This window comes from Engystomops pustulosus, chromosome 10 (genome assembly GCF_040894005.1).
Source record: "Engystomops pustulosus chromosome 10, aEngPut4.maternal, whole genome shotgun sequence".
In the NCBI taxonomy this organism is placed as follows: domain Eukaryota; kingdom Metazoa; phylum Chordata; class Amphibia; order Anura; family Leptodactylidae; genus Engystomops; species Engystomops pustulosus.
Window position 1 is genome coordinate 54,535,996 of NC_092420.1, and position 27,258 is coordinate 54,563,253.

Sequence of the window (27,258 nt, forward strand, 5' to 3'; positions counted from 1 at the left end):
TCCAATTACAGCAATGTAATCTGAATCTACAATTATAAAATGTACAGTTTCAACTTGCATACAAATTCAAATGGAACAAACCAATGGAACCTATCTTGTATGTAACCCGGGGACTGCCTGTAATGTGCCTTTGGCTTTACAAGTCAGGATTATGAACATGTGGTGGACTCAATGGGGCTCATTTACTAAGGGTCCACGGTGCACATTTTCGTCGGGTTTCCCGACGATTTCTGTTTTCCTTTTTATGAGGAAAAATAAAAAACTTTAAAAATATGCAAATTAAGGGTCTGAGGGGCCCTTAGCTCCTAAGCTGCTAATGGAGCCCATAGCCCCAGGCTCAATTAAATAATTTTTAAGGTCTTGTCAAAGGGGGGGGGGGGTACACCAGCATGAAAGTGTGCTTGGTTTACAATCCTTCATCCTAGTGGTAGATTTCCTTCAATGTGCTATAAAATTCCTTGCTTTATTTTCTCACAGCTTCCTTTGTGAGGCAATGAAAATACGGACCACCAGAAATCATAAGTAAGATCTAATCCCCCCTTTTGAGTGGAGAAATGGTTACTCATTCTGCCTTTTTATTCAGTTTCTATTGAACGGCCCTTTATTTGACAGCTCTACAGGCTGTAAGTGGAGCAGCCTTATAGATGCAGGAACGGTACACTGTTTGAGCCCTCTTCTCGTGATCTGTGAGAGTCCCAGCAGAGGGACATTTAGCAATTTAAAACATGTCACCTATTAAAGGACAACCCCTTTAAAAATTTCAGATGACCCCCAATAAGATAACTCATCAAGACTATTGTGTAAGAAATGAAAGGAAATGGAAACAGTTTACACATCTAACGGTGATTGTAATGCAATAACAATCCTTATAGGATCCTGAAAATCCAGTTGGTACTGTTAGCGCAGAGCAGCATTTCCAAGCTATGCCTCAAAACCGGGCTTCAGCTACAAACTAGAAATAATAAAGGTGTGCCAGATTCAGTAGCTGATCCTCCCACTGATTCAACTGAAGTCATCGTTTATTTTAAGGCACACTATGCATACAGAAAGATATGTGTTCCAATGACTTTGTGCCAATTACTAAAATGTGACACTTAAAGGAGTCCTGCCACAAAATACCAAATGCTGCAAGACAAACCTCATTTCACTGTGCCCTTGATAAACTTGGGCTTTGTTGGTCGACCTCTTTTATTGAGATGGCTCCAGAAAAAAACGTATATGTGAATTAGCTCAATCTAGCCAAGGGGGCGGTAACTTTTTATTTTTGTGAAGCTGTCCTTCTGTGTGTTATCCTCTTTGCTAGTATACATGTTTAAGGGCTCTGCCTTTAACCCTTTCAGGACCAGGTTTTTCTGTGTTTTTGCATTCCGTTTCTGATGCCCATGTGCCGGTGCTCTATAGGTGCCAAGGTCGCGGCAGCTAGTGGAATCTGTCTGATTTAAAATACATCAGACACCTGCCCTGTATGGAGAGGGTACAACCAGTGAGACCTGTCCTTGCACTCTTGACAACCGGTCAACTTAATTGTTTACGGTGGTTCTGGACACATGTATATTTTGTATATTCAAAGGGATAAACCTTTTCTTGCTCTCATAACTCAAGCTCAGTGTGGTCACATTTATGTCAGCAGATTAGTCTTTTTGTCATATTACATAATAGACTGTACAGTGCTTGTTTAGCATTCTCTGTGCGCCAAATCACTCTCCAACCACACCTCTATGCTGATATACAACGTCTGGGCAACTCCTAATAGTTCTAGTAGCATGTATAGTATAGTATAGATAAAAATTACTTGCATTTATCAACACAAATCCAAATTTGCAGGTACATACAGCGTGCATCTCCCTGCAGTCCCATAGTATTCTATAGCTGGGGGCATATAGCATTTGTATCATTTTTAGTTTGTGGTTTTATGATTCTTGGGGTGCTGTTATGGGGCAAAAAAGTAAAAGGACACAAAGTTCAAGACAAATTTTGAAAACAATCACTGACTTTTACACAAGTCATATGAAAATGTGTAAAATTCTTTTAAAACTATTTTTTGATTGTTTTACGCAATTTGTATTATTTTCGCTTAATTTTTGAAACGTCAAAAATTATAAATCTGTTGGAATATTTAACTCATAATATATTGCAGCTGATATGTGCAATTACAGTAATATTTACACAAAGCAGATTTCTTAAAGGAAATCTACATCAAAATCCATCATGATAAACCAGGGACACTTACTAATAAAGCCAGGCACATTATACTTGTTATGCAAGACCTTCTTCCTTCTAAAATCAACATTTAAAATTATGCTAATAAGCCTGAAGGGGTTACACTATGCCCTCTGTGATAGGACATAATTTTAAAAATTGATTTCGTAAGGAAAGAGGCCATATAAGGAGATTATTCACAGCCCCAGGATCTTTGAGTGAGTGCCGCTAGTTTATCATGCTTGATTTTGATGGAAGAAAACCAAATTGCATCCAAATTGAGAAAAGGTGTAATAGCTACTCCTTTGGCCTTATTCAAACTTTATTTCCAGTTGAAGAGAGTTATTCTGGTAACAGATGGGTCATGTATGGGTAACATTACTCCAGGATGAAAGGAGGTCTTCATAAAGTAAATACTTCACATACACCTTTACAAAAGGATAGTAGAGGTGTCACCCTCAGGGCTACAAGACATTAGATAGATCCTGAAAGCAGAGAATATTAGATTGCACCGTAGTCATTGAGAGAAAAAAAAATGGGAAAAAAGGAGTCTTTGCTCTAGAGTTTTTTTTTCAATGGTTTGGAGTCTAAAGGAATGCAAAACTAAACAGACCTGTGTCAATAAGGCTAAGTTCACATCTACAAACTGAGTGACAGATGCAGATGCCAGTAAAAATCCTGAACGAAAAAGTCCAGACTTTTTTACGTGGTAAAATGATGTATGATTTGAAGCCTAATGATTCATGTGCTATATGTTGATTCAATAGATACTATATAGTCCCATGTATTTCTCTGGGCTCATTAAGAGAGTGGGGCACATTTACTAAGGCCCTTGTGCTAGGTTTATGTCAGACTTGTATGCATATTCTTTTTAGTGCAAACTGCTTGCACGGGTTTTTAACACAAATTATGGGGCGTTCCGGTGCTCAGTCAGACCATGTGCCAGATTTAACATGCAATGCCTGACAGAATTATGTTGCATGCCCTATGTTAATCCCTTCCCGTTGATGCCCTTTTTCTTTTTTGCGCTTTCATTTTTCACTCCCCACCTTCAAAAATCTTTTTCTATGTACAGAGCTCTGTTACGGCTTATTTTCTGTGTAACAAATTACACTTCAAAATGGTGGTATTTAATATTCCATGCCGTGTACTGGGAAGTGGAAAATAATTCCAAATGCAGTGAAATTGGTGAAAAAAAAGCATTTGTGCCTTATTCTTGTGGGCTTGGACTTTACGGATTTTACTGTGCGCCCCAAATGACATGTCTACTTTATTCTTTGGGTCGGTACGATTACGAGGATACCAAATTTGTATAGGTTTTCATACATTTACAAAAATTAAAACCTCCTGTACAAAAAAAAGACATTTTTGGATTTTGCCATTTCTGGCGTTAATAACTTTTTTATACTTTGGTGTACAGTGCTGTGGGTGGTGTCATTTTTTCCGACTTTAGATGATGTTTTCAATGTTATCATTTTTAGGACTGTACGACCTTTTGATCACTTTTTATAGAATTTTAAATATTTTTTTAAAATGGCAAAAAAGTGCCATTTTCGACGTTGGGAGCTATTTTCCGTTACGGGGTTAAATGCAGTGAAAAACCGTTATTATATTTTGATCTGGCATTTTCGGACGTGCCGATGTGTTTATGATTTTTACTGTTTATTCATATCAGTTCTAAGGAAAGAGGGTGATTTTAATTTTTATGTTGTTTTTTATTCTAAGTTTTTTTTTATTTTTATTTTTACTATTTTTCAGACTCCCTAGGGTACTTTAACCCTACAGTATGGCAGTATATGGGGATTTTCCTCCTCATTCATTACAGTGTGCTGATAGCACATCGTAATGAAGGGGTTAAAACGAGACAGCCTTGGGTCTTCAGCAGACCCGAGGCTCTCATGGCGATCCCATGCGCCGCCATCTTTTTGAAGCCAGCGGCAATCGGCAGGAAAACAATATGCAGCATAGACTTACCGGCTGTGGAGAGGCTCAGCTCGTGAGCCCTCTCCATGCACCCGCACCTGGCATGTGATGTAATGCTATGTCACATGTTGGTAAGGGGTTAAAGATGCACCAAAAAGTGGTGCACACTGTAGGAGCAGTGCAGAGAGTGCCAGATTCATGAAAAACGTGTGCAAGAAAACCTGAATCTGGCGCACCCTGCACTATACACAGGCAAACTGCATTTAGTGCAGTTGGCACTGCTGTTAGTAAATGTGCCCAAGTATCCACAGATCTGTGTGCAAGACAACAGAATTGCAAAATTGGAAAGCTCTGTGTGTGCTATATAAATAAAGGAATTATTATTAACAATATTTGGAGGGCTTTTCTGCAACTTTTCTGAACTATCTGGAACTACTTTTATTATTTCTGAAATAACTACTCTGTAGTGTACTGTAAATGGAAATCTGCTCAGTGTGAGCACAGCCTAGGAGCAGAGGAGTATATATAACAGTTCTAGTACAAGGCCCATATTTTATATTAAGAAAAGTTTAATTACACAATTATGTGGCTTCTCGCTATGTGCTAACCTGTATACCATCACCTTCAGACAGGAGGTCCCAGGACTACAGCCCCTGTCAAAACTGCATACCCTTATGTGTGCCCACACGGCTATGGAGACACAGTGCAGTATATAACACTATGGGGCACATTTACTATGGGTCGCATATCGCACTTTCGTCCAACTGTTCGCTGTTTTCAGGGATTTGCGCAGCTTTAACAGGTATTCAACAGGGGTTTGCACTGGGATTGTGTCGCACGTGATCGGATCGTGGTGCGGCTGCGCTGGCTTTTATGCAACAGAAATCACGGGGCAATCCGACTGATTCGGATTGAGCGAAGGATTTAACTTTCAAATTGTGCAGCACAATGCACTTACATGCGCCAGGAAAAGAAGGTGAACTCCCGCCGACCTGAGCGGGGAAGCGACACATGCAGGATATTGGGCGCACAATCTTAATGAATCGTGGCCGAGTGCATTATCGTCGGACAATGCACTTTCTGTGACAAGCACAGTTAAGTAAATGTGCCCCTCTGGGTCACATTTACTAAGAATATAGGAAACTGCACTAAAAGTTTTCTGCTTGTGTATAATGCTCGGTGCGCCAGATTCATTAGGAACGTGCCCCTGAAATTATGAATCTGTCACTTCCCTGCACTGGCTCAACAGAGTTCACCAACTTTTTTGTGGTGCACCTTTAACATAGGGCGTGCGACAGACTTTGCATGTTAAACCCGGTGCACAGTCCGACGGAGCACTGAAATGCCCCATAATTTGTGTCGCATGATGCCTAGTGCTGCTGCGCCACTAAAACGGTCACGTGTGACACAAATGTGGCACTGACACTTCTTATATACCTGCGCAAGCAGTTTACACAAAAAAGAACGTGCAAAGTCCAACAGAAAACTGGCGCAAAGCCCTACGAAAATTAGTAGTATGTGACACTAAAGGGTCACTCAGGGCAGTATATGACACTATAGGGTCACACAGTGCAGTATATGGCACTTTAGGGTAACATAGTGCAGTGTATAGAGTCACACATTGTAGTGTATAACACTAGAGGACCAAAGATTGCAGAATATAACACTCTTAGGTCACACAGTGCAGTGTATAGTACTATAAGGTCAAACAGTGCAATGTAGAACACTATAGGGTCACATAATGCAGTGAATAGTAACAAAGTACAGTGTATAATACTATAGGGTCAAACCACAGTGTACAATACTAGAGTAACACAGTGAAGTGTATAATACTATAGCGTGACACCACACACCAGTGTATAAGGTGACACAGTGCAGTGTATAATACTATAGGGTGACACCACACAGCAGAGTATAATACTATAGGGTGACACAGTGTATAGGCAGTGTACAGGGTGACACAGTGCTGAGGTGTGAGTGAGGTGCAGGAGGCCCCTGTCACTGCTATATCTTCCTATGTGCTCCCCTCCCCCCGCACGTGACGTCAGCGGAGGCTCCTGTGGTAACTTCCTGGTCACACACACAGCAGGGACAGCTGTGGACACACAGACAGCAGCGAGCACCGGGTCACACACACACCATGCCGGGCAGCGGGCCACCCTGACCCACACACAGCACAGTCATGCCAGGGGCACAGGGCGGGGGCACACAGGCTGCTCGTGTATACTGAGGGCTCAGGTATGGGGCTGGCACAGGGGCACAGACCAGAGGGACAGACATGTCACACTCCCTCCCAGCTGTGACTGGCACTGACATGAGCTGAGCATGGACTCCAGAACCAGGTGAGAACCTGTGCCATGTACTGCCTCACCACTGGCATCTGCCTCTAGTAACATCTATCTATCTATCTATCTATCTATCTATCTATCTATCTATCTATCTATCTATCTATCTATCTATCATCTATCTGTCATTCATCTATATGTAATCTATTTATCTATCTATCTATCTATCATTCATCTATATGTAATCTATTTATCTATCTATCTATCTATCTATCTATCTATCTATCTATCTATCATTCATCTATATGTAATCTATTTATCTATCTATCTATCTATCATTCATCTATATGTAATCTATTTATCTATCTATCTATCTATCTATCTATCTATCTATCTATCATTCATCTATATGTAATCTATTTATCTATCTATCTATCTATCTATCTATCTATCTATCTATCTATCATTCATCTATATGTAATCTATTTATCTATCTATATTTCTATCTTATTTCATTTTTCAGTAAGTTACTTTGTCTTGCTCCTGCTTTGCACACTTTGTACCTGTCTCCTGTGTGTTAGGCCCCTTTTACACAGGACTGGATCTGTCTGGTGATTGGTTATATAAGTAAGGGGACGCCAACTCATGTCAGCCAATGACATCACATTCCCCACATTAGGCCATTGAGGGCAGACAGGAGGTGAGGATGTGCTATACATGTGACCATCTCATTTATTATCTCTTTTATGCTCATTTTATGCAGCACATCACCCTGTATAAGTAGCGCAATGTGCTGCAGGGAAATGCACTCTATATTGGGATGGGCACTTGTGTCTGCCCCATACTGCAGGTAAATGTTGCCAGGGGCAGTTAATAATTGGAATGAGCTTTCCTATAAATATCCATTTTCAATAGTTGCTTGTTTTGTCAGCTTTGAAGGGCTTGTCCAGGCACCTGGCTATACAGAGTACATTGGTTATGCCTGGTATTGCAGCTCGGCCTTGTATACTTGAGTTGATCACAGCTGCACACAGACCATGTGACTTTTTTTAACAGACAGGAACAAACCTGGGGTCTCCTCCAAAAAAATAAAAAGTTTAATGTGACCAGAATGAATGAAAGTTGGAAATAATACACATACATTAGATTATTCTGTACAGTTACGGTATTCCTCTGTGCTTTAAAGTAGTTGTAGCAATTATCGTTGTTACAGAAATAACCATCTGATCGGTGGGGTCCAACTACTTGATCCCCCAAAGTGTATGAGAACAGGATTCCCATTCTCATTCGCTGAATGGAGCGGCAGATCAGACAGGTGTCCTGCTGCTCCATTCAACACTATGAGAGCAGTTGGAAGTTGGCGAGCCCAGTCCTCTTGTATCTCCGTTGCTCTCACTGTCAATAGGAGTGCCAGAGATAACCTAGCACTGTGCTCAGCTATTTCTCATGTGCCCATAGTTTTTGGTGTTTTTAAACTTGTTTATTAAAAAAGGGAGAAAAGAACAATGTCTACAAATGTAGCACTGACAATGTTACAATAAGGTAAAACACAGTGGGCCACATTTATTAAAGTGTTTGCCCCAGTTTCCTCTCTGTGCACTCAAAAGAACGTGCAAACTGCTTGCACATGTATTTATAAAGTCTCTGCGCCAGTTTTGTCGCGGATGCGCTGTGTCCGATAAGAGAGAAAAAATGCGCACCCAAAGGGGTCACGAAAAAAAAAAAAATGGCGCACACTTCCCAAGCAGTGCAGGAGGTGCCAGATGAAGGCTGTGTGCCAGTTTTGATGTATCTGGTGCCCCCTGCACACTCCACAGGCAAACTGCACATAGTACAGGCTGCACTAGTTTTGATAAATGTGGCCCATTGGGGCCATGTGGCCCGATTCGCGGTTTCCCGACGTGTTACCCGAATATTTCCGATTTGCGCCGATTTCCCCTGAATTGCCCCGGGATTTTGGCGCACGTGATCGGATTGGCATGCACACAACGGAAATCGGGGGGCGTGGCCGAACGAAAACCCGATGGATTCGGAAAAAAACGCCGCATTTAAAAAAAAATGTTTTGCGGAGCTTGCACTTACCTTCACTAGGAATAGGCCGGTGAACTTGAGTGCGTTCCGATGCTCTACAGCGCAGCAGCGCCACCTGGTGGACGTCGTAGGGACTGCCTTAATGAATCCCGGCCGGACCCGAATCCACCGCAGAGAACGTGCTGCTGGATCGCGAACGGACCGGGTAAGTAAATCTGCCCCATTGTGTCTAAAAGAGACATGAACCATTCCTGACCAGGGAAATTCATGTATATCATCAGACACTGGCCTAATAAACCACTAGCAGTATGTTGACAAACAGCTGAACAGCTTCTAGATCATGTATTTTCCATGGCCCAAGGTGGTGGCATCTTCCAGAAAATCAACTTTGAAGTGAGATGTAAATTAGTTTTATGCAGTCAAGGAGGCAAAGAGTCTAACACTGAAGTTAAAGGGAACCTACCACCACGGATCTACCTATAAAGGTAGATCGGGTAGTAGGTGGATCTATAAGACGGGAGGATAGCTCTTTTAAAGGAAACCTACCACTTAGTATGGCAGGGGTAAGCTGTAAGTACCGAGCACCAGCTCAGGGTGAGCTGGTGCCGGTACTTACTTTCGTTAGTGTTAAAACCGCGGTATCGCGGTTTTAACACTTTTTAAACTTTAGGGCAGAAGGGGCTTCGGCGCTGCGCGCGACCGTGCGCGCGCAACATCTCCGCTATTTCCTATGGAGGAGCGCGCACGATCGTGCGCACGCAGCGCCGAAGTGTCTTCTGCCCTGAAGTTTAAAAAGTGTTAAAACCGCGATACCGCGGTTTTAACACTAACGAAAGTAAGTACCGGCACCAGCTCACCCTGAGCTGGTGCTCGGTACTTACAGCTTACCCCTGCCATACTAAGTGGTAGGTTTCCTTTAAGGGCTAATCTTCACGTCCCCGCAATTTTTTAATAACTTTTATTCCCCGGCAGCTCCGACATTGGAGCAGTGACTGCACAGACGCGAGCCTGCTGTTCTGCACATGCGCAGAATGCTGGTTTCTCGGACGAGGGCACGCAGCTCCTCATAGCTCAAGAGCTGAAGATTTTGGGTAGAAGGATCGAAGAGGCTACTGGGGTGTGGAGTAGCCGCGCAGTGTAGCCTCAGCTCCGGCTACTCCATGTCCCAGTAGCCTCTTTAGACAATTTACATATTAGGGGAATAAAAGTTATAAAAAATTGCAGGGACGTGAGGATTAGCCCTTCAAAGGGGCAGCCTCACGTCCTATAGATCCACCTACTAACCGATCTACCTCTATAGGTAGATCCGTGGTGGTAGGTTACCTTTAAGCATTCCCTGCCTTTGAACGCCCCCTTCACTGTAATTATGCTACTGCATCCAAGTTGGTTGTAGTTTGGGCACTCCCCATCACTGATCTAGAAGCTGTTGAGCTGCTTGACAACATACTGATAGTGGTTTATTAGGCCAATTTGTGATGACAGGTTTGCTTTAAGTGACAAGAGGCATTAATATTGCACAGGCTTAAATTTGTGGAAACCTAGGTGGAAACAGCTTTTTATTAGTCTACATCATTGGGGAGACCAGGAGAGTCGTCCATATTCCCTTCGTTTTTAATGGAGTGTTAGGACACATACGCAACAGGGTACATCATGCGATTAGTGAGAACCGCACCCCCATTTGTGTGAATTGTGAAGGTCTGTTCTCATGATCGATGAGGCTCTTTTCTCGTGTATTACGGTTTACTCCTTGCATCATATATAAAATCCGACCCGTGTAAGATCTGATTTTCACACACTATCATGTGCTGAAGGCATTAAGCCACAGGTAGATTTAGTGTCTTATTGTATTTCCATAGAAGGATTGCACCTCCAGCCAGCAGAATACCTTCTTGTTTCATACTATAGACTTCTGTTCGTAGAGCAGAGGGTCAAGGAGGCAATAATTAGTGTAAACACAACTCCCATACCAATGCTTTGTGTAGATGTCCTGTGGCAGGACAAGTAGAGCGAACATTGCAATGAATGGGTGTCCATGCAGAATGTGGTTGCATTCCCAGTGCATTGCAACCACAGTGGTGCGCGTGTGAGTTTGAGTTTTGTTTTGGTTTTGAGATGTCTTCTGTCTCGTTTGCATGTATGGACTTGGATCTGCTAGGTCTGCATAACTGTGTGTACCGTGTGTAAGTGTAAGACTTATTTTGGAATTTAAATAGGGGTTTGCTTTGCTTTTTTCTCATACATTTTTTTTTTTTAGCTATGTGTCCCTTTAAGTTACATTTATCACTTGCACAGCTCTGTAGTGTATAGTTTTTTTTTTAAATATATATACAGGCGGTCCCCTACTTAAGGACACCCGACTTACAGACAACCCATAGTTACAGACGGACCCCTCTGCCCACTGTGACCTCTGGTGAAGCTCTCTGGATGCTTTACTATAGTCCCAGACTGCACTGATCAGCTGTAAGATGTCTGTAATGAAGCTGTATTGATAATCCTTGGTCCAATTACACCAAAAAATTTTGAAACTCCAATTGTCACTGGGGCAAAAGAAAAAAAATTGTCTAGAACTTCCATTATAAAATATACAGTTTCGACTTACATACAAATTCAACTTAAGAACAAACCTCCAGACCCTATCTTGTATGTAACCTGGGGACTGCCTGTATTTTGTTTTCAATTTCAAAATACAAAAACGCCAAATATAAATACATTACATTTCAGAACTGTTACCATTCCAATATTACATACAATAGAAAAAATAATTATAGCATTTTACCCTTCGCCTCCCTCCCTCCCCACACCTCACCCTCCCCTCCCAGCCAGGCAGAATAAAATCCCCCCTCTCTCCAATGTGTATGTGTAGTGTATAAAGTTTTAATGTAGATCAGAATGTGGCTACTTGTACTACTTCCGTCACACTTACCAGAGGTCTGGTCTCTTCTCCACATCTTGTTTCTGCTTTTATGGTGCAAAAGTACTTTTTCGTTGTACTTCCTAAAATGTTCCAAGCTTTGGTGACAGGTGATGTCTGGTATGGTTTACACTCTGCAGTCATTTTCCCCTCCCCCCAAGCATTCAGGCACATATTCATCATTACCTTAAGTCACATGTATGTCAAGGGCTTTGACTAAGTTGAGTCACCAAATGCACCACATGTATTAACCGTTAAGGATGTGGTCTGCTTTTGCGCATATGCGTGTGTATATTTTATCCTTTTATGGGGTTTGTTTTGTGAAATGAGTGACATTTTTCTTGATGCCATGGTTACATACTGTTTATTTTTATATTATTCCCATGTTATTTGAGGCAGAATGATGAAAAATTAATTTTTTAAACAATTTAGCAAAATTACAATTCAGTTCAGTGAGATAATCTCCCTAACTAAAATAATGTATAAATATAACTAAGTTTCTCTATACAATATGCAATTTTTTTAATAAAGATAATCAACCACTGCATTAATTGTTCCGTATGGTGAACAACGTAAAAAAATATATCTAAAAAAGAAAAGAAATAAGAAAAGAGCAAAATAAAAAGCGTTCAGCGGCATATGTAGAAAAAAATAGAACCAATGAAAACGCAAGTTAATCAGCCGCCAATTGTACAAGTTCTCCTGTAATGGACATCATGTAGACAAATGAGAAAACAAATCCAGAAAATCACATTGTCTTATTTTTAAAGAATTTAGTTACAAATTATGATGTCAAATATGTATTTGGCCAATAACAAAAGTTCATCTCAATACTTTGTTATATATTCTTTATTGGCAATGACAGAGGTCAAACGTTTTCTGTAAGTCTTCACAAGGTTGGCCCATTCCTCCATGCAGATCTCCTCTAGAGCAGTGATGTTTTGGGGCTTTTGCTGGGCAATACAGACTTTCAACTCCCTCCAAAGGTTTTCTATGGGGTTGAGATCTGGAGTCTGGCTAGGTCACTCCAGAACTTTGAAATACTTCTTACAAAGCCGCTCCTTTGTTGCCCTGGTGGTGCGCTTTGGATCATTGTCATGCTGAAAGACACAATCACCCCTTCAATGCCCTTGCTGATGGAAGGAGGTTTGTGCTCAAAATCTCACAATACATGGCCCCATTCAATCTTTTATGTACACGGATCAGTTGTCCTGCAGAATACTCTTCTAGAACATCCAAATGCTCTCTAGCAAACTTCAGATGGTCCGAATATGTACTGGCGTAAGGAGGAAGATACATCTGGCACTGCAGGATCTGAGTCCCTGGTGGTGTAGTTTGTTACTGATGGAAGCCTTTGTTATGTTGGTCCCAGCTTTCTGCAGGTTGAGGGAGATCTTGTAATCTTGTATGTCTTCCATCTTCTAATTATTGCTCCCGCAGTTGATTTCTTCACACCAAGGCTGCTGCCTATTGCAGATTCAGTCTTCCCAGCCTGGTGCAGGTCTAAAATTTTGTTTCTGGTGGCCTTCAGCAGCTCTTTGATCTCCGCCATAATGGAGTTTGGAGTGTGACTGTCAGAGGTTGTGGACACGTGTATTTTATACTGATAACTAGTTCAAACAGGAGCCATTACTATAGGTAATGAGTGGAGGACAGAGGCGCTTCTTACAGAAGTTAAAAGTCTGTGAGAGACAGAAATTTGTTTGTAGGCGACCAAATACTTATTTTCCACCACAATTTGCCAATAAATTATTTCGTTTTCTCATTTTGTCTCTCATAGTTGAGGTCTATCAAGATTTACCAATTATAGGCCTCTCTTGCACAAAATGACTAAATACTTTTTTCCCATCTTTATCCATCACCGGAAAAATAGAAATGTTATGGGTCATGGAAGGGTACAGAAACACTTTTTTTTTGTTTTGTAAAAAGTTACTGTATATACTCGGGTATTTACAGGGGTGGCAGGCCATATACTGGGGCCAGGGAGCTGGCAGGCCATATACTGGGGTCAGGGGGGTGGCAGGCCATATACTGGGGCCAGGGAGCTGGCAGGCCATATACTGGGGCCAGGGAGCTGGCAGGCCATATACTGGGGCCAGGGAGCTGGCAGGCCATATACTGGGGCCAGGGAGCTGGCAGGCCATATACTGGGGCCAGGGAGCTGGCAGGCCATATACTGGGGCCAGGGAGCTGGCAGGCCATATACTGGGGCCAGGGAGCTGGCAGGCCATATACTGGGGCCAGGGAGCTGGCAGGCCATATACTGGGGGCAGGGAGCTGGCAGGCCATATACTGGGGCCAGGGAGCTGGCAGGCCATATACTGGGGGCAGGGAGCTGGCAGGCCATATACTGGGGCCAGGGAGCTGGCAGGCCATATACTGGGGCCAGGGAGCTGGCAGGCCATATACTGGGGCCAGGGAGCTGGCAGGCCATATACTGGGGCCAGGGAGCTGGCAGGCCATATACTGGGGCCAGGGAGCTGGCAGGCCATATACTGGGGCCAGGGAGCTGGCAGGCCATATACTGGGGCCAGGGAGCTGGCAGGCTATATACTGGGGCCAGGGAGCTGGCAGGCCATATACTGGGGGCAGGGAGCTGGCAGGCCATATACTGGGGCCAGGGAGCTGGCAGGCCATATAATGGGGCCAGGGAGCTGGCAGGCCATATACTGGGGCCAGGGAGCTGGCAGGCCATATACTGGGGCCAGGGAGCTGGCAGGCCATACACTGGGGTCAGGGAGCTGGCAGGCCATATACTGGGGTCAGGGAGCTGGCAGGCCATATACTGGGGCCAGGGAGCTGGCAGGCCATATACTGGGGGCAGGGAGCTGGCCGGCCATATACTGGGGCCAGGGAGCTGGCAGGCCATATACTGGGGGCAGGGAGCTGGCCGGCCATATACTGGGGCCAGGGAGCTGGCAGGCCATATACTGGGGGCAGGGAGCTGGCCGGCCATATACTGGGGCCAGGGAGCTGGCAGGCCATATACTGGGGCCATGGCTAACCGATATAAGATATAAGAAATATAAGGAGATCACCACAGTCGCAGTGCCTGGATCTATGAATAGGTGTCCCTGGTTTATGATGGAATTTGCTGTAGGAAGCCAATAATGCACAATAATGGTCAAGAAGTCAATGTTGTTTTTTCTTATTTCTCTCAAGAAAGAGATATTTAAGTTGAATCAATAACTTGTTAACATTTGCAGCTACCTGTTACCTTTACGTACTTAAAAAACGGTTTTTGCATTCCACAAAGGAAAACTGCAGAAAATAGTTTGCTCACTAAGGGTTAAAGGGGGAAATGGGAAGTTTTGTTTTGTACTTTTGGTTTCTTTTCTTTAAATAATTTTTTAACATTTTGTTAGGTGTTTAGTGGAATTGGGTGTGTGACCTTCTGAATGATTGCTCTACCTCTGGCAGGACTTATAATAAGTAACTACGGTACTTAGATTGCTGTTCATCAATGGGAACATCTTTCACCCCAGGGATTGTACTGTATACAATGTAATGTAATATATGTAATACACAGCTGATGTCCACTGCTCAAAGGGTTATTCCCAGGAATTTTTTTTCTTAAAAACCAGGGCATAGGAAGCTTAAAGAATAGCAGATCCTGTCAGAGGGGGCACACACCAGTATGTCAGTGGTGTTATAGGGAACCTGTCATCAGGTTCAACCTAATGATGGGTTCCTCTAGCTTAGTACACACAGAACCTAAACCTATATTTTCTCAGTAGCGTTCTCAAAACACAGATTTTGAAAATACACTTGGCTGCCTGCCCCCCTGTCATGGAGTCTTGGAGTCTTCCTCAGGAACACTGATTCTCTCCATCCTCGCCCCCTCCCTTCTATACAAGTAGTTAAGATGATGACATCCCTTTAACTACCCAGTGGTAGGACCACATGATGTCATGTAGTTAAAGACTCTTCCCTTTCATGGTGCAAAATGTTGGCATGTAGCCAGGGTTTAGCCTCCTAGTGGGCTGCAGGTATATCCTATACCCCATTTTGATAAATTTGGTGCAGTTTTCTGCTCATAAAGGAACGTGTGTTATGAGACTGTTGATAAATCTTTGTGGTTCGGGCCGGTAGCTTATTATCGCCAGACATGATGCCTTTTTCATGACTATGTGGAGCACGTGGGCGAGTGACAGTCAGACTGGGTATAAATACCACAGGGCCACAGGGCACCTGCTTTATCTGCCCACCTGTCACAGTGACATGACGGATTCACTCTCTCCACAGTCTGTGTGTTTAGCCCTATGAACCTGCATCTGTCAAATGTTAATATAGTCTGAGAGATTTGTGTTTCTAGTCAATAATGTAGATGAGCTTGTAAAGCAGTATATTAGCTGGATCTAATAATAGCAGCCAGGAGTAGTGGGATATAAATAGACCCTTGAGTCAGCAGGACCCTGGGCAGTCAGAGGACGGTATCTAGCTATATGGAGATCATCCAGCAAGGCATCTTAATGCTATGCGCCTTTATATGCCAATAATTACTATTCAGCAGCTTTTAGTTACATTTAGGCGACATTACCTGCTATTAAATTATAGTCTCAGTACAGGTTCAGCTGGTATTTTCTACTATCTTGTATCTATAAAAGCCTGGCAGAGTAAATAAGGTTGTGTTCACACTTATCTTTATATGGAGATAAAAAAATAGTGGCAAATTTATTGAATTTTTGCAAAAATATGAGCAGATGCCGTTACAACTGTTATATAAAGACACAATAGGACAGCATTCATCAAGTGTTATACAAAAGCAGGACTTTTCATTGGGCAAAATCACAGAGACCATAAGGAAAGCCAAATGGATCCCATTGTAGTCAATGGGATTTTTTTGCTCTCAGTTACATAGTCTGCAGAGTCTAAAATAGACTCCATTATTCTACAGAGTTGATCATATTGGGGCGGGGGGGGGGACTTTCTTCCTGTAACAATCCCTAAATAATGAACATTTCCTTCCAAATTCCAACTGTAGTAGCTTTTTACAAAGAAGCCTGACAGACCTGTTACGTCCTTTATGTTAATTCTCCTGTTTCGTCTCTTATTTTGGTTGTACACAGAGCAGTGAAGATAAGTAAGGAACACCAATGTCTAATTTCCTGGAAGGCTGTGTTCCCATTGGAAATCTGGCCTAAGGACGGACTGTATGCTCTGCTGCTGTTATACTTCCGTATAAGCTACTGCTGGCATTTTTAGCTGCCATATCTTTTTTTCCCTATTTGCCGCTCCTGTTAGCTTTGACCTGATGATGACACTAGTTCAGTGATGAAACGCGTTGTCTACATGCATAGACTAATACAATACAATACAATCAACCTGAACTCCTGCCTATACCTGGAAGTGCACCCTTTGTTTTTTTTTTTTTTTTTTTAATCTCTGTTACCTTTGCACCCCTAGCGGCGATGCACATTGCCTGCCTACATAGGCAATGAATGTTGGTCCATATACAGCGATATATACAATATATTACACAATATATATGTCTTTATGAATTCCATATATTTTCAATATTCAGTGGCTTTAACACTGACATTGAGCGCCATATCAGACCATTGAGCTGGTCAAGAATTTTACGTATCTATGACCTGTGATTTCTGTGTTTTTGAATCCTGTTTTTTAACCCATAGTAATTTGCCCATTCAATACATGGCAATTGTTTCAGGTGAATTATTGCAAGATAGCCATGGGGCTCATATAGCCACATATTCTTTAACCTATTCATAACCAATTACTAGCCTCCTTAGACAAGAAGTAAAGCCAGTGGAAAACAGAAGTCACATTTTGTGTCTTAGGAGGCTAGTCATTGGGTGAAGTGGGTCTTGTGATCTCCCAGAACTTCCTGTTGGGTCCAGAAGAGACTGGATGAGACCGTGTAACGCAGTGGTTCTCAACCTTTCTAATGATGTGACCCCGCAATACAGTTCCTCATGCTGTGGTGACCCCAAACCATGCAACTCGCAGTAAAAACACAGTAAAATTGCGGCTCCGATGGCTTTAGGCGACCCCCGTTTTTGGTCGTTCAACCCCCGCTGGGGTCCCAACCCACAGGTTGAGAACCACTGGTGTAACGGGATGTGATGTTACAACACTGAGGGGCGCTGGAGCCCCCCAGAGCCCCTGTGACTCATTAGTATAATTCCTGCTGCATTAAGAAATTCAGCATTGTGTCCTCATCCCTAGAGCTGTTACCATAGTGTCCCCTTAACAAGTAATATTGTCTGAGCCAGTAATCACTGCTGTCCATACATCAGCTTTAGATGGTAGCTCTGCCCTTGTTACATGCATCCCCTGGGCAAACACCTCCAATATCAGGGGCTGGCAGATTTCCTTCCAGTATAAACCTTCCAGTCCTCTCACTGGCTGCAGGTTATTTTTCCTGACCACTTTCTAAATTGATGACATTTTTGATTAGCAAATGACAAAAAAGTTCTCTGTCCCTGGTAAAAGGCAGTGTGACAAGCATGAAGTCTTCTTCCTTGTATTCCCATATGACATATATCTATACGAATAAAATGTCAGAACGAGCTGGAGCTTGAATCGATATTTGTCAGGCAACTTTACATGTGTCCTGCATAGTAATAACAGAACTGCAGCCATGTAGAAAGCCTCAGAATATCTACCATTGTGTGGCTGAAATCCATGGATAATTCTTCCAATTGTGTTATTACTAGAAGTACTTGAGTGCTATATACAATCACATAGTTGCTCGTGGACATCTATTGCACTTGATATTTGTCCGAAATTGAGTTACCAATTTTGAGTTCATCGCAGAACAAAAAAGTTTCAGGTATTTTGCAGTTCTTTGTGCATTGTAAATAACCTTTTTGTGGCAGGACAACCCCTGTCATCCCCTATGCACATGAAACAAGCCAGCACAACGTTTGGCTCTCTCCAGCACTTTGTAACTTTGTAGACATTTAGGAAGGGCACATGCTAAACCCCTAATGATTGTTCGGGGTTCCAGCAGCCAAACCCTCTGTAATTACAGTGTTATTCCCTATCCACTGGATAGGGGATAACTGTTAAAGGGGTTGGCCACAAATAATTTTCCCATAAAGTACCAGAGTAAACACATTACCCTAAAAGGGTAACCATGTTGTACCTAACCCTTCTGCCTGTAGGATGTGCAGTTCACGGGACCTGTGATGTCCCTTGTGCTGAGGACTTCCAGAGGTTCAGGGGCAGTTCATTACTGTTCATTACTGTATGCATGACACGTCCCTCCAGCCTGTGTTATAGGAGTGGTGTTCACAGAGAGGTAATGAGCGCGTGGCCCACTGAACCCCAGAAGGCATGAAACCAGCTGCCAGCAGGAAAATCTTGTGGTAGAGGTAAAATGTGGGTGGCCCTATTAGGGAAATGTACTCACCCTTGTAAATGTTCCTTTTTATGACCAACCCCTTTAAATATGGGACACAATATGGGACACCCTATAAGGAAAAAAACCTTCTTACTACTTTTGTTTGGTTAAATATAAAGCTATTGGAAAAAAAGTTTTTTGCCCTGACTTGCCCTTCACGTACAACTCTCCTTATGTGCAGAAGTGTTGACGTTCTGCTTGTGTTGCAGGGAGAAGCCTGAGAGGACATTTGATTTGGTGCTGAAGGTGGAGTGTCCTGAGTCTGAAAATGAAGGTAACTTGTGTTCTTTTATTAAAATGAAAGTCTGGAAAGAAGAGCTCATTTGTTTGTTTTTTGTTGTACTCACCTAATTGGGAGTCGTAGAATGATATGGGGATAATGATCTGCTCACAAATCATATGACCACCATGATCACGACCCCCGTAATGGCCATCTGAATAAGCTCTGTGAGAAGTAAAGACTGCTGATTATAGGGAAAGGAACGGTGGATACTTTTGTTGTTAGCAGTAATGACCATCTTCAGAAGTGGCTGCAGAGTAAGACGCTCCTTTTGACTTCTTATACACATGCTACATGCTACAAATTGAGTTGGGTGTGGATGTGTACAGGGCAGGGTAGAAGGAATAGCTTTCAGCCATATGAGGGTTTGCCTAAAGTCTGTTGCCAGCAAACATGTTTGATCCAACAAACTTGTGCCGGATTTACTGGACGGAACCTAAAATCACTGAACTGAATGGACATGCTCCTTTCAATGCTCCTGGTATATCTTACAAGGAAAATGTACGACCCGCCTTAAAGTACATCTACCGTCAGTGCATCAGTACTGATGTTAGATGTGTCCTAACAAGAAGTTCATCGTTCCTCAGGGCTCTTTTATTATAACTCTGTATCCAGCAAAAGCGGTAATATAGAGTTATAAAATGTTACCCAAGAGCCTCAGGGAGCCTCAAATATTAACTTATGCACTTCACCCATTGCGCAGCATAACTTTTATAACTATATTTTCGCAATTGCGGCATAAAGAGTTATAAAGGGAGTCTTGAGGAACATCTTCTAAGGACACATCTACCATTAGTGTCTGAGGCTGATAGTGTTAAGATTGTATAAGGTAATATTCAGCGTCTGTAATAATCCCTCCATCATTTGCGCAACATCTGTCCTATGGTTGTAAATCGTCAGAAATTGCTTTAGATAAGTTTTCATACAATGATGGCTACAATGGACAATGTTCTTGATAACCTGACACTTTTCTGTAGGCCTGCAATTTTTCTCTGTTAAATGAAGAGGACTTTTTGTGGTTTTGTGGTTTTCGCAAATAAAAAAAACATGAAACTCCTTTTCCTTTTTCAAAATAATTTTTAAGAAGTACTGATGCAGTACTGATAGTGTAATGCTTGTTCTTTGTAAGTCAAAGTGAAATACCTTGTGTGTGTACTGTGGTGGTCAATCCACTTGTTTCCTGGCAGTATGCTTGCCTTATACAAGCCTTTGAATGTAGTAGATAAGTCATTGATTTATTGTGTTGACCATAAGACAATACAAAAGTGTTTCTAGAGTGAAAATCCCTTCGACGTCTTTAATGTTTCTTATTTTCCACTACCACGGTGGTCAAATTCTTTGCATCTTTTAATATGTATTGTCCCTCTGATTAAGGTATAAGCATAGGGTGGGAAATGCATTGGTCACAGCCTTCCCAAGTAATGGAATACCCCATATATCCTCCCCTAGTAATGTAATGCCCAGCAGCTTCCTCCACTAATTAAATGCCCAGCAGCCTCCTCCAGTAATGAAATACCTCATTCAGCCTTCTCCAGTAATGAAATACCCCATGCAGCCTCCCCCAATAATGCCAATACTCCATGCAGCCTCCCCCATGAGTGCAATGCCCCATGCAGCCTTCCCCAGGAAGGCAATACCCCATGCAGCCTCCCCAAGTAATGCAATGCCCCATGCAGCCTCCCCCAGGAATGTAATGCCTATGCAACCTCTTTCCCCTGTAATGTAATGCTCTGCAGCAGTAATGAAATGCCTCATTCTCTAGCCTTTCCCATTAATGAAATGTGCCATACAGCCCCCCAATAGCAGCTCTAAACCCCTTAGAATGAAGAAATCCCCGAGATCCCCTCATCTCTGTCCACCATATTTGCTAAATCTGCTCCCTATCCTTTTAGTTTACTCCATACACACATACAATCAGTTCCCAACCTCTTCTAAATAAAAGCCCCTATCGCCTTTCTTCCTGTATACAGCCTATTCTTCCAGGTCATGTGACCAGTTGACATCATAGCATGTCCTGCTTCTTACATGTCAGATCGACAGGTAGAGGAGAGCAGTGCACAAGTACTTTTCTCATGGAAATCGGATGAAACGCTTTAGCAGCGCTTCTCCCGATCTCCATTACAGCAGTCGGGAAGGTTTGGCAGTGTTGAATCCTCCTGACCTTCAAACACAGGCACTTTTTAGCAAGTGGTTGTGAAACATGGGATTTCATTGTACCCTGCACAGATTCAAGACCCTCTGTGCCAGCTGCAGCAAATCAGCCCTGGAACATGACAGGGCCTTCTTGATGTTTCACAGTAGGGACAGTGTTCATTTCAAGATATGCTTTATTTTTCTGTCTGTGAAAGTAAAGCTAATGTGCCTTGCCAAAAAGTTCGATTTTAGTCTCATCTGACTATAGGACATTCTCACAGAAGCTTTGTGTTCTGTCAACATGTAATTTTGCAAATTCCAGCCTTGCTTCTTTATGATTTGTTCTCACCTAAGGTGTCCTCCTTGGTTGTCTCCTATTAAGTCCACTTTGGCTTCGAGAACAAAGGATGGTGCAATCGGACATTGATGTACCTTGAGCGTAAAAGTTCACTTAAATCTCTTTAGAAGGTTTTCTGGGCTCTTGAGTTACCATTTCTATTATTCATCTCTTTGATTTTTCATAAATTTTCCTCCTGTGGCCACGTCCAGTCCCATAGATCTTAAAGTTTAAATTATGTGCAACATTTTCTGAATAACATGGCTCTTTGTTCAAATTTTTTCGGGTGTACCATCATTTCTCTCCAGGCCTGTTTCATGACCTTTTGGAAAGTAATGCCCCCTCCACCGGCCACAGCCTCTCTACGCCCCCTTCGTATTTGCGATTTTGGGAATTTGTGATTAATCCACTGCTTCTACACCAGAAAACTGGCATAGAAGCAGTGATAAATCTCCCCTATATGTCATATCCATAGGCCTGACTGTAACAATTTATTAAAGTTACATAGCACAAGTTAAAGTTAAAAGAGACACAAGTACAACAATCGCAACCTCTAATTGTACACTGTTAGTCCTTATCTTCATAAACATAATTATTGTTCTTTTGCTGTCCACTGCTTCAGCATATGGCACATGGATATATATACACTCACAGGCCACTTTATTAGGTACACCATGCTAGTAACGGGTTGGACCCCCTTTTGCCTTCAGAACTGCCTCAATTCTTCGTGGCATAGATTCAACAAGGTGCTGGAAGCATTCCTCAGAGATTTTGGTCCATATTGACATGATGGCATCATACAGTTGCCGCAGATTTGTCGGCTGCACATCCATGATGCGAATCTCCCGTTCCACCACATCCCAAAGATGCTCTATTGGATTGAGATCTGGTGACTGTGGAGGCCATTTGAGTACAGTGAACTCATTGTCATGTTCAAGAAACCAGTCTGAGATGATTCCAGCTTTATGACATGGCGCATTATCCTGCTGAAAGTAGCCATCAGATGTTGGGTACATTGTGGTCATAAAGGGATGGACATGGTCAGCAACAATACTCAGGTAGGCTGTGGCATTGCAACGATGCTCAATTGGTACCAAGGGGCCCAAAGAGTACCAAGAAAATATTCCCCACACCATGACACCACCACCACCAGCCTGAACCGTTGATACAAGGCAGGATGGATCCATGCTTTCATGTTGTTGACACCAAATTCTGACCCTACCATCCGGATGTCGCAGCAGAAATCGAGACTCATCAGACCAGGCAACATTTTTCCAATCATCTACTGTCCAATTTCGATGAGCTTGTGCAAATTGTAGCCTCAGTTTCCTGTTCTTAGCTGAAAGGAATGGCACCCGGTGTGGTCTTCTGCTGCTGTAGCCCATCTGCCTCAAGTTTGACGTACTGTGCGTTCAGAGATGCTCTTCTGCCTACCTTGGTTGTAACGGGTGGCGATTTGAGTCACTGTTGCCTTTCTATCAGCTCGAACCAGTCTGCCCATTCTCCTCTGACCAAGGCATTTCCGCCCACAGAACTGCCGCTCACTGGATGTTTTTTCTTTTTCGGACCATTCTCTGTAAACCCTAGAGATGGTTGTGCGTGAAAATCCCAGTAGATCAGCAGTTTCTGAAATACTCAGACCAGCCCTTCTGGCACCAACAACCATGCCACGTTCAAAGGCACTCAAATCACCTTTCTTCCCCATACTGATGCTCGGTTTGAACTGCAGGAGATTGTCTTGACTATGTCTACATGCCTAAATGCACTGAGTTGCCGCAATGTGAATGGCTGATTAGAAATTAAAGGGCACCTACCACCACAAATCTACCTATAAAGGTAGATCGGGTGGTAGGTGGATCAATGGGACGTGAGGATAGCCCTTTTAAGGGCTAATACTCACGTCCCCGCAATTTTTTGGTAACTTTTATCAATCGTTTATGCTAATTTTCTTATGCGGCTACTGGGGTGTGGAGTAGCCGCATCTGAGGTTACACGAGGCGGCTACTCCACGCCCCGGTAGCCTATTTTCTCCTCCTACTCACCATCTTCGTCCGACGATCCGGCAGTCTGCGCATGCGCAGAACAGCAGGCCCGCGCCTGTGCAGCCCCGGCTTCGGAGCAGTGACCGCGCAGGCGCGGGCCTGCTATTCTGCGCATGCGCAGACTGCCGGATCGTCGGACGAGGGCGCGCAGCTACGAGCAGCTGCGCGCCAAAGATGGTGAGATGGTTAGCAGCCTACCAGTTCCTGCCCCCCCAGTATATAGCTTTCCAGCCCCTGCCACGCCAGTATATAGCCAGCCAGCCCCTGCCCCCTGGTATATATCCTGCCAGTCCCATTCCCCCCAGTATATAGCCTGCCAGCCCCCTTCCCCCCAGTATTTAGCTCGCCAGCTCCATGTCCCCCAGTATGTAGCCAGCTAGCCCCTGGTCCCCTAGTACATAGTCAGCCCCTGCACCCCACTATATAACCTGCCAGCCCATATCCCCCTGTATATACCCTGCCAGCCCCTGCCCCCCCAGTATTTAGCCTGCCAGCCCCTGCAGTTTATAACCAGCCCACCCGCCCCAGTATATAGCCTGCCAGCCCCTACCCCCCCAGTATATAGCCTGCCAGCCCCTGCAGTATATAACTAACCCATCCCCCCCGGTAAATAGCTGGCCAGCCCTTGCCCCGAGTATGCCAAGCCTTTAAAAAAAAAAATTAACACTGTACTGACCTTTCTCTCACCCGCCGCAGGTCTGAAGCAAGAAGAGGACCTTCGGGGGGTGTTGTAAAGTTAATTACAGCGAACGAGGCATGAAAAAGTTGCAATTTTTGGTCCATGACATTTTAGATCAAGTGGGTCAGGAACAAGGCAGGCTGGAAACGCCCTGACCAGCCAAATCGACTTTAACTATGGCATTGAAATTGACTATTTCATTGCTGGGTCGGAATTACTAGGTCCGAACCTCTTAGTAATGACAGAATGTTGTGCATCTGGTGTGCTAAATATTAAATGGGTTGGACACTATCACGATTCTATCATGAGTTTATGTAAAGCTTTTTCGACTATAAGATGCAAACTTTACCAGAGGAGTGGGAGACCCTATTAGGGTTTCGTATTTACCTTGGAAGTGGTCCGTGATTAGCTCCAGAATATTACGTTGACAGTCTGACTAACTTTATACAGTTTGCGGTCAGCAGTAAACTAGTTCCTCTTCCTCACAAGCCGGGCTACAAGAACTCCTCCTGAGGCCTCTGCCCTACACCTTCAAGTTTGACCTCTATCCTCTGTATTTACTTCTCCTGAATAGGTTTTTCTTGAATTCATACATTGAAAAGTAGCCGCATTTCCGTCATTATCTGCACTAACACATCTCAGCCTCCCAGTGGATCTGCATGTTTTCTGTGTGATGTGTTCACAGCTAAATCCAGAATAATACACAGCTGCCCCCTGCCTTATGATTTCCTGCTCGTGTCATTAACACCAGAGCCTTGGCAGAGCTTCAAAAGAAAGCGCAGCTTATACACAAACACAGGAACTCATCGGCCATCATTGGGATCCCTTTAAGTTTTACACTGGAGCTGCGCTGCTGACTAATGGAAAAGCGAGCAAGTATTTGTTTAATGTGAAATACAGCAAGAAAAAGTGCAATGTTACTGCCTAAAACCGCCCGGGCTTATCATTGGCTTTGCTTATTTGCCATTCTGGTCTCTGTTTTGTTCTGATCAGTAATCTACAGGGCAGCATAAAGTTGTATGTGACTTGCAGTGCCTTCTTTTTATTCCCTCTGCAGAAATCCTGCCCAGCAGGTATATTCCAGCTTGGGATAGGCTATCAGACAGGTGGGAGCCTGACCTTCAAAAAGAATGTGTTATAGGAGTTCATTTTGACTGAGACCTTACATATAATTACAGCATTTACAGCAGCCTCATGGCCACAGGCAGGAATGACCTGGTGTCGGCTCATTAAGGGCTATGGAGAGATTACTGTGCAGAAATGCTATGACGCTATCTATTGTCAGTAGCGATGTAACAATGGTGTTTTCTATAGAGTTTGTGTCTTCTATTGTAATCCTGTCTTAAACAAGGAGACTGCTGCATAGAAAGCCCTTCAGTACCAGCAAGTGTCACTGTATTATTTAGCCATCTGGCCAGACTGAGAGTTGCAGGATATAGAACCTTTTATCAATTATAGGTGTTGACAATGAAATAAAAAGAGCATCAAAAAATACTAAAATATATCAATTGAGGAGATTACCAGCAAAATCAAGCATGGATTAACCAGGTCTACTTAATTATAGATCCAGGCACCTGCAATGTGGTAATCTTCTTATCCATGGCCTCTTTCCTTCTAAAATCAGGTCCTAAAATCATGCTAATGATCCATTAAGGGCTCCTGGTGGTGTTAACAGAGCCCTTCCGTGCTGCAGCATCATAGACTGTTACACTGGGCATGAGTTTATATTCCCCTCCCTCTGCCTGCTGTAATCTCACTCAGTGGGAGGGGAGAACCACAACTTGTCAATCTACAGCATAGATGAGCTCTGGTAATGGCACTACAGAGCCCTTGTAGCTCCTTAGCATTATTCTAAAAGTTGATTTGAGAAGAAAGGAAGCTATAGATATGTCCCTGGTTAAAAATCAGGGGGATTTTCTGGTGATGCTTTCCCTTTAATGGGTAATGAGAGTGATGCAGCCTCCTCTATATTTATATCAGTTTTTAGACTGCTGCATATTAAGAAAGTACTAATGGCACAATCCTGCATGAGCACCACAGCCCCTTAAACACCTCATCAGCCGTGGCACTGGGTGTTGTACCCCATATTGTTGTTCCAGATTATGTTTCAAAAAGGCTAGACGAACCTTTAAGATGGCGTGTAGCTTCAGCCTTCGGCACCTTATTAGTTAAAATTGATTATTGTAGTGAATGGGAAACCTAAACCTCAATTACACCAGTGGTCACAAAGTCCTGAGGATAAAGTTAGGAACATTCATAATACAAAACTGGTATAGGAAAAAGTGAACCCTAAAGTTTAATATCTTTGCACTTGCAAGTTGAAAGAAAGTGCAAGATAAAACGGCGCTCGGTCACATGTGGCTCATAACTCTTACGTACGTGCACCTGAAAGGAATTGCCACGTTCCCCATGATAAGGTTTTATGGATAAGATGAAAGAATGTGTGTAGGACTGCCAAATGTCCCACATTAAACCTGACAATATGTACTGATAGAAGAAGACTGACCGTTATTTCAGATTACATTTAGGATGAAAATCATGGGTTAGCTTTACAGATATTGTATATACAATATTACAATATAAGGAAAGTAGTAAAAATGCATCAGGCTTAAATCTGGTGCATTGTTATACTGTCTGCTTTTAACTACTGTTGGTCTTGTTCATGCCATAGAACTGTGCCAATATTTTGGTGAAATTATTGGCGGCCTGTGCTTGTACCTAGATCACACCCACTGTATGTGGCCACACCCCTTTATCAATGAAGCCACACCTTCTTATATCTGTAGGAGAAAATTCCACCATAACACGGGTGCATTTTACGTCATATAGTCGTTCAATGAGAAAATTGTCAGTGAGACACACTGATTTGTAAAAGTGAAACACTTTCTAGAAGATGTGACAAAATCTTGTGTTTAAAGGGTTGCATCAATTTATATTGTTTAACTATATGCACAGTGTATATGCACTGATGAAGAGATTGGGGTTTGGCTACTATGGGTCAGAGTCAGAAATTGCAGAGCACAGCGCTGTAGAATCTCTGGCACTCAAATTCTCTGTCTATGAGAGCGT

General features: G+C 43.1%; 1 protein-coding gene across 6 annotated transcripts in view; it reads left to right on the top strand.

The window, feature by feature from the left end:
* Positions 1–6,170: 6,170 nt before the first annotated feature.
* Positions 6,171–27,258, top strand: part of DENND1B (DENN domain containing 1B) — a 122,716-nt gene continuing 101,628 nt past the window's right edge. For all 6 annotated transcript variants that reach the window (XM_072128093.1, XM_072128096.1, XM_072128094.1 and 3 more), the window contains exons 1-2: positions 6,171–6,464; positions 18,928–18,992. In XM_072128093.1, coding sequence (XP_071984194.1) covers positions 6,448–6,464; positions 18,928–18,992 — 82 coding nt within the window. In that variant the 5' untranslated portion in view covers positions 6,171–6,447. The remainder of the gene's footprint in view (positions 6,465–18,927; positions 18,993–27,258) is intronic.